The sequence below is a fragment of the Saccoglossus kowalevskii genome, chromosome 18, assembly GCF_978046115.1.
Source record: "Saccoglossus kowalevskii chromosome 18, keSacKowa6.1, whole genome shotgun sequence".
Classification (NCBI taxonomy): Eukaryota; Metazoa; Hemichordata; class Enteropneusta; family Harrimaniidae; genus Saccoglossus; species Saccoglossus kowalevskii.
The window spans coordinates 12052179-12070895 of NC_140658.1; the positions used below are offsets into that span (position 1 = coordinate 12052179).

At 35.3% G+C, this 18717-nt stretch overlaps 1 protein-coding gene across 1 annotated transcript; it reads left to right on the top strand.

Annotated features, from left to right (window-relative positions):
* The first annotated feature begins 60 nt into the window (after positions 1–60).
* On the top strand, positions 61–18250 carry LOC100377256 (syntaxin-7-like). The gene is made up of 10 exons (XM_085492839.1): positions 61–206; positions 5052–5182; positions 5719–5781; positions 5972–6044; positions 6366–6456; positions 6643–6717; positions 7695–7769; positions 8792–8947; positions 14421–14576; positions 16351–18250. Exons 2-10 carry the CDS (start codon positions 5065–5067, stop codon positions 16444–16446), a joined length of 903 nt encoding a protein of 300 aa, XP_085348965.1. The 5' UTR covers positions 61–206; positions 5052–5064; the 3' UTR covers positions 16447–18250.
* Positions 18251–18717: the final 467 nt, after the last annotated feature.

Below are 18717 nucleotides of genomic sequence, written 5' to 3' on the forward strand. Positions count from 1 at the left end.
CGTAAAAAATAAAAAAAATAACTTTCAAAATAAAATAATACACATTACCCACGATGCTTTGTGGATCATATGACTTTTAATAATGGCGGACATTGCGAACGAAAATAAGTGAACGGTTTCTATTTCCGCTATTTCAAGGAATTCGATTTTTTGTTCGCAAAGACGTTCGAATCAAAGCTAATATTCTACTTTCAGAGAAACACCAGGTTAGTGAAATGTAGTATGCAACGTTTGTTTGTAATTGGTTTCAAGTTGAGTCTGATAAGCCACTGGTACCATGGAGGTACTGCTTGACAATGACACTCGGGCTCAGCTGGCAGCGCCCCTCTTCGACCGGGCATTTTTTTTTTTTTTTTTTAATTGTGGGAAAGACTTTCCAATGTACCACCACCCCTTAACCTAACTCCAATCCTAACCCCAGCCTCGAAATTCAGTTGTCCTTAAAGGGGAACCTTCCAAGCAGGGTTCTCCCCAGAAAAAATGCATAGCGCCGGGGCAAATTTGCATAATAATTTGCATATCATTTACATATCTTTCCTTCATTAACAGAACTTATTTACAATTATGAATATTAGTGAGCTCAGTCACAGGGCAAATATTTTTTTTAATGGAATCAACACATTATGTTTCACAATTTAGAAGAGTTTGAAACATTCTCGAAATACAAATGCTGCAGACTAAAAACAAACACAAATACATTATTGTTGCAATTTAATTGTTTTGTAAAACGTTGAAGGAAACGCATTCAAAACGTTAAGCCAGATTTATGTTCACGAATCTCATAATTTTATTCACTCCAAAAACATTCTCCTTCAAAAAATCGATCACGTAATTAATTGACGTATTGTTGTAATTTATTATTCGTACCATCAACTTCTAAAACGTTTACAATTACAGTAATGAGCGAACAAATAAAGCTTCAAAATGATCATCAAAGTTACGACGTGACATAACTTACTTGGCCATGTTATACACCAGTTATAGCAATAATTCCTCAACAAATTTTACTTCTTTTTTTTTTTGATATGAAATGTAAGTAAAATCAGACTTATTTTTATCGGGAGCGATTATTTTTGATCACTTGATCGCTTCGGTAAAAAAAAACAGACCCGCCATGATGTTTGTGAAACATTAGCATGTGTCCTTTGACCCGATGGGTCAAGAATTCCATTAACCAATCAAAATGCCGCATGGTAATGCCGGTAGAACCCGAAGTTTTCCGAATGGTAGTGAGCATAAAAATTACATTGCGGAAGTAAAGCGATGTCGTAGCACGATGTGTTGGCATCGATTTCAATTGAAAACTGCATGACAGCTTTCGAAAGAGGTGATTTGCAATTTTTAAAAGGTAAATTAGGTCTTGAAAGAATAGTTTTTACATGATTCGCAATGATAACAGTTCAAATGTATTTTACCAAATCACGCAATAAACACGTTGTTTTTTTCCGATTTGACCATGTTATATCGAGGTGGAATTGATTTTGAAATAATTTTAGCTTTAAATCTAAAGACTGTGTCTATCGCAGAAAGTATTTACTTACAAACAAAGAGGTGCTAATTCCACAAATTTGACTAGCCGCTACGTATCGTGCGACTAGGTCTATTGTTTATAAATTATAATCCACGACTGGCAGGATGCGTGTCGGTCGGTACTTAATTATACCAACAATCAGACAATAGTCCTCGTCGGAAGCATTTCCGTGGTGGTCACTAATTTTGAGTGACGGTCGGGGCCGACCGGCGTGGCGAATAAAGCTTTTTCACATCTGATATTGGCATGTCAAATATGAAATCAAGCGCCGAGGTGGGAACACATAGCGCCGAGGTCCCAAGTGAAGCGCCGAGATTCACAGGTATAGCGCCGCGGACCTCGGCGCTAAAAAGCCCTGGGGAGAACCCTGCTTCCAAGCCCAGGGATTGCACCAAAGAATCATGGGACACTATAGTTTATGTTGTTTACAAAGTTAATCTGTCTTTTGTTATCCATTGTAATTTTAATCCAGAAAGCAAATTTGTTGTGAGATTAGGCTTAACTGGAAGTGCCCCTTTAAGTAGCTGCAGTACTGTAGCTCACTTGGTTTCGCTGTCGGTTATTTTGTTAGTCGTGGTGTTAACGCAAAACCATGGAGCTACAGTTCCATCCTATGCGAGTTACCCTATTTTACCGAGCTGAAATCAGGTTGGGCTGTAACAGCCGTTTTTTTTGCATTATTTTCGCCTCAAGTTTCTACCTTTCTATTGTCGATGGGTCCCAAAACTATTTCATAAATTTTTTTGAGGGCGATGGTCCGAAATTGGTCGATTTCACGATGAAAACCGTGGAAAACTACAGCGAAATCCCTGTGTTTGCCGCCCTCTTGAATAAATATCGTGGCGTCACAGTTTTCCCATTTCACAAGGTTTTCGTCGTGAAATCGAGGCATGGGCTCTTACCCCGATATGTACGGTATATAACAAATACTCAACAGAGCATAACAATAACAGACTTGCCTTATGTATCAACATATAAAAATAAATGAATTATGCAATAGTTCAAAAGTTCCACTTTCACTTATCTTTCTTTTTCATAAGTTCAACCATATTTGATACAATGTGTTGCAAGATGGCAATGACTCATTGGTCACGTGACTCCTTGCAGATTGTTCGTAAGAAATAATTGCGACTTGTTACTCACAGCAAGATAGGCGATTTCCTTGAAACTACAAAACTCAGGTTACTTCAAACTTCAATAAGGCTATATTGCTTCACAAACTTCGGAAACTACATATGTATCTGATTCAATCAACACAAAAATTTTGTCTTCATCTCAAAACTGTGCTTATGACGCAATGCACATTATGCAAAAACCGCAAGTTCGGTGATCACTCAAAATTATCACTGCCTAACAGCGGAACACCTTCAACAATTCAGCATAATTAAGTCCACCATACTCCGATTTGACCTCAAACACTGGCAGACACGACGTAAGTTTCCGATAAACGATCAAAATATGACTATGAGTCCAACAACAACTTTCAAACAGCCGCCATTACTAAATTCTTCCGTTTTTCTCATCCTCTCAAAATCACGCCCTCTATCAGCCATGAACTTTTACTTTGGTTTATGCATTTTTCTATCAAATCAATATGAAATAAATAACTTTACTAAGTCCTAACAGTAAAGCAGATGCTTAATGGTCGAAGATGATAGACCAGAGTCGTTGGCACATGACCCTATTTTTCTTGTCTCATAATTGTGATTAGACATGCCAATCTGACAGACAGTGAAATCCGTGGAATAAAAGTCCAAATTGTGTGCAACAACATCGACAAACTTGAGGACAAAGCTGTAGGGATTTTGTTGGCCGGTGATAGTGACGCCGACTTGAACTTTGAGGGTTTTGACTTTGACGAAGATGGAAATAAACGTGCAAATGGAGATCTGAGAAGTTTATTCAAACTACTGTGTAAATTCATAAATTATTATTCAAATGATTCCTCACTGTGGATTTATATTGTTTCTGGTTTATTTGTCACATTATACAGGGATGAGAATTTTCCGCGGATTTCTAAGCCCCAGGGATCGATTTTCTGAAACATCTAAATCCGAAGAGAAAATTTTAGGTGGGGGGGGGGGTGTAAGAATACAAATCTTGTTCATTCGGAAGTAAACACGCTGTTGGGTCATTGTTGTTGGCTGCAAGAGGCCTGTATCAGTGTATGGTTGAAGGGAGACAACTCGCGGCGTCTCCAATGCAGAATGTTCGCGACTCTTTTCATTCATGCAATCATAAAATCCGAAGTGGTTTCGAAGTGTTCGAAGTAATATATAACGATTAACATGATTGGCTGGGTTTGTTATGACGGGCTAATCAGTGAAGAGCTTTCATTTCTCTTTTCACCAACGGCGCCATTTTATTGTTTCAATTGTTTACAAGTTTCATGCAGTGATAATGGTGAAATTGGTTACAAAAGACAACGAGTCAGCTGTGCGAGAGATCGATAAAGACATTAGGAACAAATTTTGTTGGGCAATGCTTGACAAGGAAGTGACTTTGACCGTGCGAATCGGGAAGAAAGATGAATTGGTAACTGAAAAATTGAGTGACTTCATCAGCAAGTGCAAGGTCCCGGGAAAGGCGCAGTGCCTGTATTGTAACGATTTGATCAACTACGGTTCTCAGTCCCCGGCTACTTTACTTTCAGTGGGTCCTATTAATTACTTTTTGAGACTGCCCGGGGACTGCTCGGGGCAAAAATACTCACTTATACACTTATATATTAAGATATATTAAAATAGCAAGGACCGTGAATGTCACTAACAACAAATACAAGCCAGTAGTCTGGTTGGTGATCGCTCAAAAAGTACAAGGGCCTCGTATACGAAGTTCGCAAAAACATTCAGTCTTTAGAAGTCACTTTACTTTATTACTAGGACGTATTCTGCTGTTATATTTATTATTTCCAGCCGTTTTGAGATAGTATTTTCTAGATTGAATGCAGCATTTACAGTTCATTCAAAGTTCAAAGTTGCGTTGGGATTACGTTGATTCAGTGTAACAATGTCGTCGCCGGAGATCTCTGGTCAGTGCGCAACGTAGCCAAAATAAAAAGCATGATCATTTGAACAATGGTAGGAGGTAATAGAAAGTAGGTAATAAGAGGTAATAAAAAGTATTCAAAAATCAGTTTAATTCCCGTCTTAAATAGTTGAATATCGGTCCCTGGCAGTCCCATTTTGTCCCGGGCAGTAATTAATAGGACCGCTTTCAGCTGAAAATTAAAATTCTCATTCTCATCCCTGATTATAAGCAATAAATTATTTTTGTTATACTTCTAATGTTGCATATTGTTCATTTATTTTCATTGCATGTTTTCATTTGCCAGTCTTTTTCCTGCCACAGTTCAATCTGCGTGTTGTCAATTGTCAGGAGATGTCCAGCCATACGCCCACCCTTTTTTTTGCAATTTTCTATGTTCAGGACCCTGGGTGCTTAATTGGACAACTAAGGTATAAAATAAACTATATAAATTAGATATGATATTTGATGAATTCATCTGTTTTCTATGCAGATAACATTACAGTATGAATCGTGGTGAGTTTGGTTCATATGGTGCTGTAGATAATGATGGCAGCTCTGGCGCTCCTGGCAATATAAATACTTTGTATGGACATGGTGGTGGTGGAAGTTACCAAGGAATAGGTGAGGATACAGGTTTTTGCAATGATAGGGGAATATACAAATGTTGGCAGCACTGCTTGTTAGAGCTGCCGTTAGAGTAACAATGTAATTGCATTGTATCCATCACATGGGGACCCATATTCATTATTCTCCAAATGTAAGTTCAAGTACATTGGTACCACCATCAGTGTTTATGCTTAACAAATTTGTTGATATGATTATTAATATTTATTTAATTATATTGAGAAATAATGCATTCATACATGTATGCTGATTAGTAATATGGAAATAAATTGCCATTCTGCAGCTTCAATCTGGAGAGAACATTAAATGTTGTGATCCTTTGAACAAATTCATGCATAGAATCCAATTGTAACATTGGAAATGTTTACCTTTCCTAACACCTGTAACAAAACATGTGGTGTATATTTACCAGTCTTTTAGTGGTAACTTTAGTGTCAGGATGGACAGCTGTGAGGACCCTCTAAGTGATTGAACTACGGAACTACTCCAGTAAATAACAAACACTCGTGATTTCTATTTATATGTATGTACAGAAGATGATTTTCAAGACCTTGTAGACCAAGCAAGTAGTAATATATATAAAATTAACAATAATGGTGAGTTGTATTACACATTTCTTTGAAGATGATTGTAAACACACATTTGGCTTGTTTTTTGTGAATGTTTGTTTAGTTCTGACACAAAGTGTTCATCAACCCACTCATACTATACTATAATTGTAACATATGAATTAAAGCGCTGAGTATATCACACAGATATTCAAAATTTGACACTTGTCTTTTACAGCATCAGCACTTGAGAAGACTCTCCGACAAATTGGAACCAGTACAACAGATAGTAAAGCACTCCGAGATAAAATGTAAGGTATATGATGAATATAGTGCTTAGATTGATTCAATTTTCTTGCAACTGGATACATTCTATGTTATTGTAAATAAATGGTAAATCAATGCTGCCACATTACATGTAGGTTTATGTTGGTGTATACTGTATATACATATAGCGGTATATGCTGGATTATTGAAATGTGACATATTTTGACAATAGCTATAACTCATTTATATGCAATATTAATGGAGCAGATTTGTTAGTTTGAGCAGAATTCAAGTTTTGTGTCTATTGAACAATGTTAATTTGACAATTCACAAAGATTTAAATAATGCATGCTTTTTCTCTTTAGTCACCACACACAACAAGTAACGAACACTATAGTAAACAAAACATCCAAACTATTGAAAACGCTTGCCAATGCATCAAGAAAGAAAACTAAGGTAACACTACAATTATTACAAATTATAAAAGTTCAAAAAAGGGAACTTATAATTTCACCTCTGTGCATACATCAGTTCTGTGAATGAATATTTTGTGATCCGATTCAAGATTTCCCAATGACTGTCATTTTTGTGTTAAAAATTCATCAAAATCATTCCAGAGGTGGGTGTTTTTGTTCTTTTCAGCAACAAAGGCTGCAAGTTGACAGGCTTGGAAGTGATTTTAAAAGTGCAGTAAGGGGCTACAGTACAACACAAAAGGTGAGTTAAGTCATGCAGAAAAACATGGTGGAAATTGTCTTGCATCAAGAGTTTGCGCACAATCAAACTAAGATATAATGATAAAGATCTTGCCTTTGACTGTTTTCCCAAAGACCCCTATCATTTTTACACTGTAAGTTCAGATGTAAATTGTCTTGTAGTAAAATGTGCAAATTTTTATGAACATGTAATTTTGTTTCTTCATTGTAAAAGTGTTATGGAAATCAATGACATGTATGGTTAATGAAATGTGTAACTTGGATAATTTCACGAGGATGGTAACATGGTTACAATGTTAAGCCAAACCTCTTTTCTGAGTTGGTTTCTCGGGTATATGCTTTCCCCTTACTTTTCTCAATTTCACATGGTGAGGCTCCTGTGACTGGAGAAATGAGGTACTGGTAATTAACTTTTAAAAATAAACTGGGTTTTCAAATTAGTATAAAGTTTAAATTAAACACAAGCTATTTGCAGTAACAATAGTTTTGTAATTGTGTTAACCTCTCTGAAATATATCACAATTTATAAGTATAATCTTACACCATTTACTGACACCACTTTGTGAAAGACAATTTTTTTGGAAATCTGTGAAATTTACTGGGTCCTTGTTGCCTGGTTAACCACAGTACTTTCTCTTGAGATTTTGCTATGTAATACTATCTTCATTAGCCGATTAACGGCACTGTCACTCGTCGTCTGGGAGTAGCAAACTTATCAGAATGTTCAGACTTCAGAAGAGAGAGTGGGTAACCAGTGACTATAGCCTGGTACCTCCTTCTAGAGTCCTCAAAACATCGAGTCATAGTGACTTTCACAAAATATTGAGAGAAGGTAACCTATAGCCTGGTACATTGTTAGAGACCTTAAAACACTGAGTCACTTTATATTGAGAAAATATGTCTCCTTCAACCTGGGACATTTCCCCTTCTAGACACTGTTGTATATAATGTACATTTCTTCTATTTGAATCATTGTAGAAAGTAGCAGAAAAATTGAAGATATCTCCGGAACCACCTGCCATGGAACGACTGCCACCTGATGGTTATGGTGGAGTAAGTATGAACTCATTTTTAGTTATTACTTACTGGTGACCATTCAACAGACAAATACAAAGTTCTCACATGTCAGTGTTAATTTCACTAAGGGAAGTTAATTTTATGACCAGTCTGCAGCATTGTGAATGTTTGGATACATATACCAAGTTTGGTTATTTGGCCTAAATCATCTGTATGTGAAAATAAGAGAAAGATAGTTTTATAGTTTCCAAAAATGTAGCTATCATTCAAAAAGTAATCTGTGTGACAATAAAACAAATTTGGTGCTGAAACTGAAGCAGGTATAAACCTCTATGGATAGGTGGTCAGTTCGAGAATGTGTCCAGCGTCATCTAGAAATAACAATTACCAAAGATTTCTATCTGCATCTGATTTTAATCCAGTTGTGCAAACCTACAAATTCTTATTGTAAACTGTAATTAAAGTAAACTGACAGTTCTCGTTTATGCAAAGACATAATATGTAAACCAATATGCAATAAATTCTATGACTCTTCTATGATTCTTTGAGATAGATATGCAACTAAACCTGATAAGGTCAAGTCTTTTTTGGAGGGTGTGCTGTTCGGCAATATATGTGTGCACTTACAATCTTTATGACATGCAACATACACACCAGTGACTGTGTCCTGACATTTCTGTCTGTGTCATTGCATACATTTTGTTTGGGTAACTTTGGCATGTATCATATAGAAATTTATACAATTGAATGAAGTAATTGAAAGGTAATTCCATCATGATCTTCTATTTATATTCAATGAGTTTGAGTTCCCCACTATTAGTTTGACATCTCCTATTGAGGATGGTTTACCCAACAATCTTGAAACAGTCTTATAAAACCAATCAGCAACTTGACTGACATTGTTGCTGTTTTGCTTTTTGGAACCTTTTACTTTTAAGCTATGTCTTTATATAAACTCAAATGTCAAAACACTTAAATTATGACTGTCATTTACCATGACTTATTACAACTGAGAACCTAACCAAGCAATCTATGGTGTTTTATTGCTTCATATATAGCCAGGTGCTTTTGATGACTATGGAGATGACAAGGCAGCACTTATGGAAGAAGAAAGCAGGCGACAACACTTAGCTCAATTACAAGAGCAAGAACAAGTTATTGAGTTTGACCAAGCATTAATGGAAGAACGAGAAGACAGGATACGACAAATAGAGGTTTGTGTTTTTTTATCTTGGTTAGACAAATCAAAATATAAGATTTCATTAAAACACACAGTACAGTGCTAAACTTGCTTTCAAAACCATCTTCTATCTAAACTGCAGAGTACATGTATATCCACAATACATTGATCAGTAATTGTGAAATAATACGATTAAGTTGTAATTATTGAATAACAGTTTTCAAAAAAAAAAGTAAAACCAGTTGTTAGCTCATACTGACTAAAAACAATAGAATTTGCCATTTTGTGAAAAGCTGTATCATCACTTTTTCCAAAGTGTATCAGCACTCGGCACATTTCCTCTCATATTGTGTAAACTACATCACTAACATTGGCATATTTGAGGTTATTGACGTCACATTGGAACACTTTCCTTTGTTTACATTGAATGTAGAAGTGATATAGCTCGTAATGAAAACAGAATGTAGTCACATTGCAAAAAAATGTTTTCATTGCTCTGTCCGACAAGAAATAAAATGTACAAGGTTGTCACAAGAATACCACTCAGTCTGTCACATGGATCTCATCAATTTCCATTACTTGACTGTTGATATGATTGCAATACTGCTTTTGTGCAGATTTTGCAATATTTTACATCTATCACTGTAACCCCATAAGTTACAGTGTTCAGTAATTTTATGGTATTTTATTTTCATCCTAACATATATGAAATGCAAATTCTAAATATGGAATGATTCCGCGCGTAAGCGTCCAGCTGCGTCCTCTTATAATGAAAACAAGCATGGCTTCCACCAGGGTTTGACCGGACTCCACACAAAGCAGTTCGCTGATTCTGTTTTTGGATTTCAGCATTCCCATGATGTATCATTGGGAGGAAATAATAATAATAATGTATAATAATAAGGTTATTACAAGGATACCTTAAAGTATGCCTGAAGACAATACATCAGGAGTCATCAAATATTTCACATCATACTTACATGACCTGCAATATATTTTTGACTCCCATGTGCGAAGCACAAAATGGGAGTCTTTGCAGTTAGTGTGTCTGTATGTGTGTATGTGTGTATGTGTGTATGTGTGTGTGTATGTGTGTATGTGTGTCCGACTGTTCCACTGCTATCTCAAGAACCATACATCGGTTTTTGATGAAACTTGGTGCATAGATGCTCTGGGCCAATGCGCAGATTTGATTAGGTTTTGGTAAAAATCCATGCTCGTTAATTACCTAATTTGCATGATACATGTAATTAGCTAATTTTTAGCTGTTCTATGACTGTTCCACTGATATCTAAAGAACCACTCATTGGATTTTGATGAAACTTGGTACATGGATGCTCTGAACATATGCGCAGATTTGATTAATTTTTGGTAAAAATCCGTGCATATTAATTACCTAATTTGCATGATAATTAGCTATTTTTTAGTGGTTCCATGACTGTTCCACTGATATCTAAACAACCACTCATTGGATTTTGATGAAACTTGGTACATAGATGCTCTGAACTAATGCTAGGTTTTGATTAGTTTTTGGTAATAATCCGTGGATACTAATTACCTAATTTGCATAATGATTAGTCAATTTTCGGTTTTTCCACTGATATCTCAAGTACTAATCATCACATTTCAATGAAACTTGGTACATAGATGTCATACGACACTGCACAGACCTGATAGTTTTTATGGTAATATCAGTACATATTAATTACCTAATTTGCATAATTAATTAATTTTCAGCATTTGATATAAGTAGTTAGCATTACATTTCAATGAAACTTGGTACTTACATACTCAAGGACTATGCAGAGATTGATTGTTTTCGATAAATATTTGTGCATATTAATCACCTAATTTGCATAATTAGTTAATTTTCAGCTTTTCCACGGGTATCTCAAGTACTAATCATCGCATTTCAATGAAACTTGGTACATAGATCCTTTAGGACTATGCAGAGACCTGATTAGTTTTAGGGTAAATAATTGTGCATATTAATTACCTAATTTGCATAATTAATTTTCAGCTTTTCTACTGATATCTAAAGTACTAATCATCACATTTCAATGAATCTAGAATTATGCAGACCCAATTAGTTTCCGGTAAATATTTGTGCATATTAATCACCTAATTTGCATAATTAACCAACTTTCACACTGATATCTCAGGTACTATACATCACATATCAATGAATGTACATGGATGCTGTAGGACAATAGACAGACCTGAATAATTGTGGGTTAAAATCTGTACATATTAATTACCTAATTTGCATAATTAACCAATTTTAAGCTTTCACACTGATATCTAAAGCACCGTAAAAACTCCAAAATTTCGACCGGTTTTAAATAATTGGTGTTAGAAATGTGACGTGTTTTTAGAGTCAAAATTAAGGTGCATTTTCGGACGGTCGAATTTTTCAGAATAGAAATCAGCAAATGAAAAAATGGGGATGATAGACAGTGTGCTTCATTAGTTTTTAAAAAATGCAATGTCCGTCAATTGACGTAAACTTCCTCATGTTTCACGGTAAAAGCAAAGGTCGTGGCCGAGTTGTAACTCAAAATCTAAACAAAGTCATCAATCAGTGAGTATTATGACAAGCAAAACAAAACATCAAGACGCGGAGAAGAGGTCAGCACAAAACTAATAGGTCAAAAGACAAAGCTGTCTCGCACTACCTAGGAAAACTTGCGAATGTTCGAAGTACAGGTACCCATTGGACAAAAGATACATGGAAGTTTAGCAAACTATCTCCCCGACCCAGTGCAATGTATCCGGTTAGAATCAAAGCTCACGTGTCCCTTACTTGAGGGACCAAATTCTGCCGTAAATTCGCCCTTGGATTAAAAAATAAAATGGGATTTAAGAAAATAAAATGGGACTTTTAAGGTGTATTTTGGCGTCATTTTTCGGACATTTCAATCAATCCTGCCGGCTAAAATAGAGTAAGTTTTACCGTAGTCATTGACGTCTGTCTATTCAAGAGTACACGTGTATGATTTTTATCGTGACTAGCGTGAGCGGGTAAGCTTCCTTTCGAGAATGAGCTGTTATCACTGTGAACAATGTTAAATTATTCTTCAGATGACCAGTTTATTTTTTAAAAACAACTAATTTTTTTATTTAAAAAAAATCGTGCCGTTTTCGTATCAAAATCCAAGCCAAAATATCGTACTACAACATCAATCTTTTCCGCATTGCGTTCAATAACATTAACATATTTAAATAAGCTATGGTAATTTGAACACGTTGGCATCATCCAGCTTTTTGATTGGTTAATTAGCGATTTGACCTATTTGACCTAAGAGAACATGGCGGATATCCTACAGCATCAAACCTTTATACGAGACCGGAATCATTCGCTTACGATGAAACTAAGTTGACTTTTATTTGTATTTCATAACCATTCAACAAATTTATTTTGTGTACATTATTATAATCACTACTGAGTACAGTAATAATCAACAATTCAGAAACGCAGCATGCCGAGATTTTTGTGTTCGTTTTTATTTGAAACTTCGTTTATTTAGAATATATTTTCGTTACCAATAAAATAAAAATCTCTCAGTCAATCAGAAACCCGGATTCATGCCTTCGAGGAAGGTCCCGTTTGAACGCTCACATCGGGTTTTTAGCTCCGCTGTCGACTTTGTCGAGCGGAGCTTATCATATGAGTGATTGTCCGTCGTCGTCCGTGTCAATGTTTTACTTTTTCGACTTCTTCTTGAAAACTACAAGCCTGAATGCTTTGATACTTGGTGTATATGTACCTTGGGTAGACCTCTCTCAGATTTGTTCATTTCATGATGATATCTTCAATTCTCTAATTTTGGTGAATATTTTTGTCATTTTTGGTAAAAAGTGATATTTTCGACTTCTTGTTAAAAACCGCAAGTCCAATTGCTTTGATACTACATATATAGGTTCTACATGTAGACCTCTCTCAGATTTGTTCATTTTGTGACGATATCTTCAAATCTCTAATTTTGGTGAATATTTTTGTAATTTTTGGTAAAAAGTGATATTTTCGAGTTCTTGTTAAAAACCGCAAGTCCAATTGCTTTGATATTACATATATAGGTACTACATGTGGACCTCTCTCAGATTTGTTCATTTTGTGATGATATCTTCAATTCTCTAATTTTGGTGAATATTTTTAGCTCCGCTGTCGACTTTGTCGAGTGGAGCTTATCATATAAGTGATTGTCTGTCGTTGTCGTCCGTCGTCGTCGTCCGTCGTAGTCCGTGTCAATGTTTTACTTTTTCGACTTCTTCTTGAAAACTACAAGCCTGAATGCTTTGATACTTGGTGTATATGTACCTTGGGTAGACCTCTCTCAGATTTGTTCATTTCATGATGATATCTCCAATTCTCTAATTTTGGTGGTGAATATTTTTGTCATTTTTGGTAAAAAGTGATACTTTCGACTTCTTGTTAAAAACCTCAAGTCCAATTGCTTTGATATTACATATATAGGTTCTACATGTAGACCTCTCTCAGATTTGTTCATTTTGTGACGATATCTTCAAATCTCTAATTTTGGTGAATATTTTTGTAATTTTTGGTAAAAAGTGATATTTTCGAGTTCTTGTTAAAAACCGCAAGTCCAATTGCTTTGATATTACATATATAGGTACTACATGTGGACCTCTCTCAGATTTGTTCATTTCATAATGATATCTTTAATTCTCTAATTTTGATGAATATTTTTGTAATTTTTGGTAAAAAGTGATATTTTCGACTTCTTGTTGAAAACCGCAAGTCCAATTGCTTTGATATATTATACATATAGGTACTACATGTGGACCTCTCTCAGATTTGTTCATTTTCTAATGATATCTTCTGTTCTTTAATTGCCATGTGCATTGCTAACAGCGGAGCTATCTCAGCCGACAGGCTGCTTGTTTTTCGTTTGGGGGAAAACTAAAACTGGTCGCAATTTTCGAATAAGAATGAGTCGGCAATTTTTAGTGGAGTCGAAAATTTGGAGGTAAATAAAACACCGAAACCCGGCAAATAAATAGGCGATCGAATTTTTAGAGGGGTCGAAATTTTGGAGTTTTCACGGTACTAATTATTCCATTTCAATGAAACTTAGTACAAAGATGCTCTAGGACAATGTACAAACCTAATTAGTTTGGGGTAAAAATCTGTTCATATTAATTCCCTAATAAGCATAATAATTCATAATTTTTTGGTTCTAATCACATTTCAATTAAACTTGGAGACATAGATTTTCTGTTACATTGCGCAGACCTCATTAGTTTTACACTCAAATCTGGTCATATTAATTTTCTGATTTGCATAATTAGTTTTCAGCTAAGTAATTTCGAATTATATTTAATGTGTTTCCAATACTCTCAGCACATGGGAGTTCTTTCTAAGCTTTCTTTGATTCAGAATGATCTCAAAATGCAATTTGTAAAATATGTCATACATCTCTGTTTATTTGCTATACAAGCTTTTTCTGACCCGTCAGTAACCTGCACTTTTTTTATATTTTTTTCAGGCAGACATTTTAGACGTTAATCAAATTTTTAGAGATTTAGCTTCTTTAGTATATGAACAAGGTGAGATGGTGGATACAATTGAAGCTAATGTTGAAAAGGCATATGATAATGTAGAATCTGGAAATGTACAACTACATCAAGCAAGTCGATATCAGGTAAGTGACATTGACATTATTAATTATGCCTAGAAAACTAAAACTAAGCTGATGTATTGTTTACTGGTAAGTGTGTCTGCTCAACATCAGATGAATGACAGGTTTATCTCTCATGGTTGTCTATCTCAGCAGGGAAAGTATCTCAGTGCAGTATCCTTGTTGTCAGGAGTAGTGGATTGTCTGTTTGCCGCGGATAATTTGAACTTGTCCTCATTCCAGATCTGTAAATGGAATGCCCATTAATTTTTAGCTCCGCTGTCGACTTTGTCGAGCGGAGCTTATCATATGAGTGATTGTCCGTCGTCGTCCGTGTCAATGTTTTACTTTTTCAACTTCTTCTTGAAAACTAAAAGCCTGAATGCTTTGATACTTGGTGTATATGTACCTTGGACAGACCTCTCTTAGGTTTGTTCATTTCATGTTGATATCTTCAATTCTCTAATTTTGGTGAATATTTTTGTCATTTTTGGTAAAAAGTGATATTTTCGACTTCTTGTTAAAAACCGCAAGTCCAATTGCTTTGATACTACATATATAGGTTCTACATGTAGACCTCTCTCAGATTTGTTCATTTTGTGACGATATCTTCAAATCTCTAATTTTGGTGAATATTTTTGTAATTTTTGGTAAAAAGTGATATTTTCGAGTTCTTGTTAAAAACCGCAAGTCCAATTGCTTTGATATTACATATATAGGTACTACATGTGGACCTCTCTCAGATTTGTTCATTTTGTGATGATATCTTCAATTCTCTAATTTTGGTGAATATTTTTAGCTCCGCTGTCGACTTTGTCGAGCGGAGCTTATCATATAAGTGATTGTCTGTCGTTGTCGTCCGTCGTCGTCGTCCGTCGTAGTCCGTGTCAATGTTTTACTTTTTCGACTTCTTCTTGAAAACTACAAGCCTGAATGCTTTGATACTTGGTGTATATGTACCTTGGGTAGACCTCTCTCAGATTTGTTCATTTCATGATGATATCTCCAATTCTCTAATTTTGGTGGTGAATATTTTTGTCATTTTTGGTAAAAAGTGATACTTTCGACTTCTTGTTAAAAACCTCAAGTCCAATTGCTTTGATATTACATATATAGGTACTACATGTGGACCTCTCTCAGATTTGTTCATTTTATGATGATATCTTTAATTCTCTAATTTTGATGAATATTTTTGTCATTTTTGGTAAAAAGTGATATTTTCGACTTCTTGTTGAAAACTGCAAGTCCAATTGCTTTGATATATTATACATATAGGTACTACATGTGGACCTCTCAGATTTGTTCATTTTCTAATGATATCTTCTGTTCTTTAATTGCCATGTGCATTGCTAACAGCGGAGCTATCTCAGCTGACAGGCTGCTTGTTGTAATAAATTTATACATAAATATAAACTGTTTTCACAGGGTGATTAACAGGGCTTAATTTGATATTTTGAATTTTAAGGATAAAACTAATAAACAATGGTATTTGTGGTCATGTGCTGACATCAAGTTATTGAGAATTCTAATTTTCCCAACATTGTTAACCAGAATAAACCTTGGACGTAAACAGACACAAACTCCTATTGAGAGTGAGAAAGCCACAAACAGTGTCCACTGTTCCCCTCACCTGTGTAACCATGGTAATTTAAACAGTGTACTTGACGGTAGAGAATGGAAAATGTTATCAGTGGCAAAAACAATTCTTATAGTTCTCTCACTCTCAACAAGATCTGAAACGCCCGTTTGCATCTAAGGTTAATTATTGTTTGAAGATTCTCGTATTGATTTATTTCAGAAAAAAGCACGAAAAAAGATGTGTATACTGGTGGTGATTCTTGTGGTAGTGGGAGCTGTTATTGGACTTATCATTTATTTGTCAGTTCGCAAGTAATATGTCAAAAGAAAAGTTATTTGTGGAATTGGCTTCATGGTACTATGACTGGACTGGACTTGGCATGGAGTATCTCTGTCATAGATAAGTACTGGACTGACATGGAGTGTCTCTATCATAGACAAGTACTGGACTGACATGGAGTGTCTTCAGTATGGACCAGTACTTAACTGGACTGATGGAGTGTCTCCATTATGGACCAGTTCTACACTGGACTGACATGGAGTGTCTCCATTATGGACCAGTACTACACTGGACTGACAGGGAGTGTCCCCATTATGAGCTAGTACTACACTGGACTGATATGGAGTGTCTCCATTATAGACCAGTGCTACACTGGACTGACATGGAGTGTCTTCAGTATGGACCAGTACTACACTGGACTGACATGGAGTGTCTTCATTATGGACCAGTATTACACTGGACTGACATGGAGTGTCTTCATTATGGACCAGTATTACACTGGACTGACATGGAGTGTCTCGATTATGAGCCAGTACTACACTGGACTGATATGGAGTGTCTCCATTATGGACCAGTACTACACTGGACTGACATGGAGTGTCTCCATTATGGACCAGTACTACACTGGACTGACATGGAGTGTCTTCAGTATGGACCGGTACTGCACTGGACTGACATGTAGTGTCTCCATTATGGACCAGTACTACACTGGACAGACATGGAGTGTCTCCATTATGGACCAGTACTACATGGGACTGACAATATGTTGATATAGAATGCAGAATCATATAAATTTGAACACAAACATAACATTTGTGCAAATTGAAAGTAAATTTACACTTGTGCATTTACTGTGTACCATTTTCATAGCCTTGAGTTATGTTGGAATGTACCCAAACTTACAAGAATAATGTATTTGCTTTATTATAAAAGCATCTCTAATTAAAGCACACAAACCAAACATTACTTTCAAAGTTATTAAGATAATGTATTACTCCTGTCATTTAAGTAAACACAACAACTTTATATTTTGAACAAGAATATTAATCTAATACTTTCACCAGTTTTCAAAGGTACATATGCCATCAATATAATTCTACTGATTTAATCAGAGTAGTCAATATGCTGACTTTCTGTAATAACTTTATAAACTTGTGAAATATGATGTGTAGCAAACAAAGTGTTCTATAAATTAAAAGCTAGTCTTCTGTGCTGTATCAGTGTCAGAGAAGCACTGTTTAGCAACACTGTTTGACATTTTTCTGATGGTGATGCATTTTTTTTTAACTGGAATTCCTGTTGTGAAATCATGTAAATATATTGACCTAATTATTACTATGGTTGAAAATTAAAAGATTGTTAAAGTATGAATATGGTCAAATATTTTATTTATTTTGTTGAAAATTGAAGAGAAACTGTGATGCAAGGTCAGTATACTTAATTGGTCAGTGATTTTAGATGTGATGCTATGGAAATTTATTTAGGTATGCAGTGGCTGATACTAGGGCCATATATCTGAATGTGGTTTGACAGCAGGTTGGAATAATGACATTAGGCCAAATAAAAAAACTTGTGTTGCCCTCAAGTCGTAAAATTAGGTCGGTTGGTCGGTCAGATTCTTTTTTAAAACTTAATATAATAGTTGATCCAGCTTTTGCTGTCGTGCACACAGCAAACGTGTTTGCCATGTTTGCTACTACTGTACACATGTACGTACACACATACACACGTTTTGTTTGTGATGTAAGCGGACGAGAGTTTTAATATAAAATTTCACGTTTTGTAAATTCAATAAAATTTTATGCATTTATGTATTAAAAATTATATTTACTACTACAAACGTATTGTTTTTGATTCAAAATAATGTTTTTACTTAATTAAGAAAATACTTTGATGCAGCGATATTTTTAATATTGTGCGCCAACTATCCGTTGAATCGCAAATGTCAAAATGGCCTGAAATGGGAAAGACGTGTTTGCTCTTCAGACTTCAAAGTATTTGGAACATGTCAGAGAAATGCAGATTAACCCGAGGTTCAAAATCGCCACTCATCCCCCTGGGGATCAAACAAATGATCCGGGATCGTAAATTTTTAAAGGAAACACTTTTTTACTGCTTAAAATTTTTGAGTTTTTTATATTTGAGCCTATTTTTAAAAAAATATTTCATATTTTTGGTCTGTCGCTGAGGGCAACAAAACAATTTTTTTTTGGCCATGCTGTTTAGAAGCAAGAATCGTCCTGTGAAGATAGAGCAGAGAGGATGGATGACTCAAGAAGCATCTCAAATTATGTGTGATGATGCCAG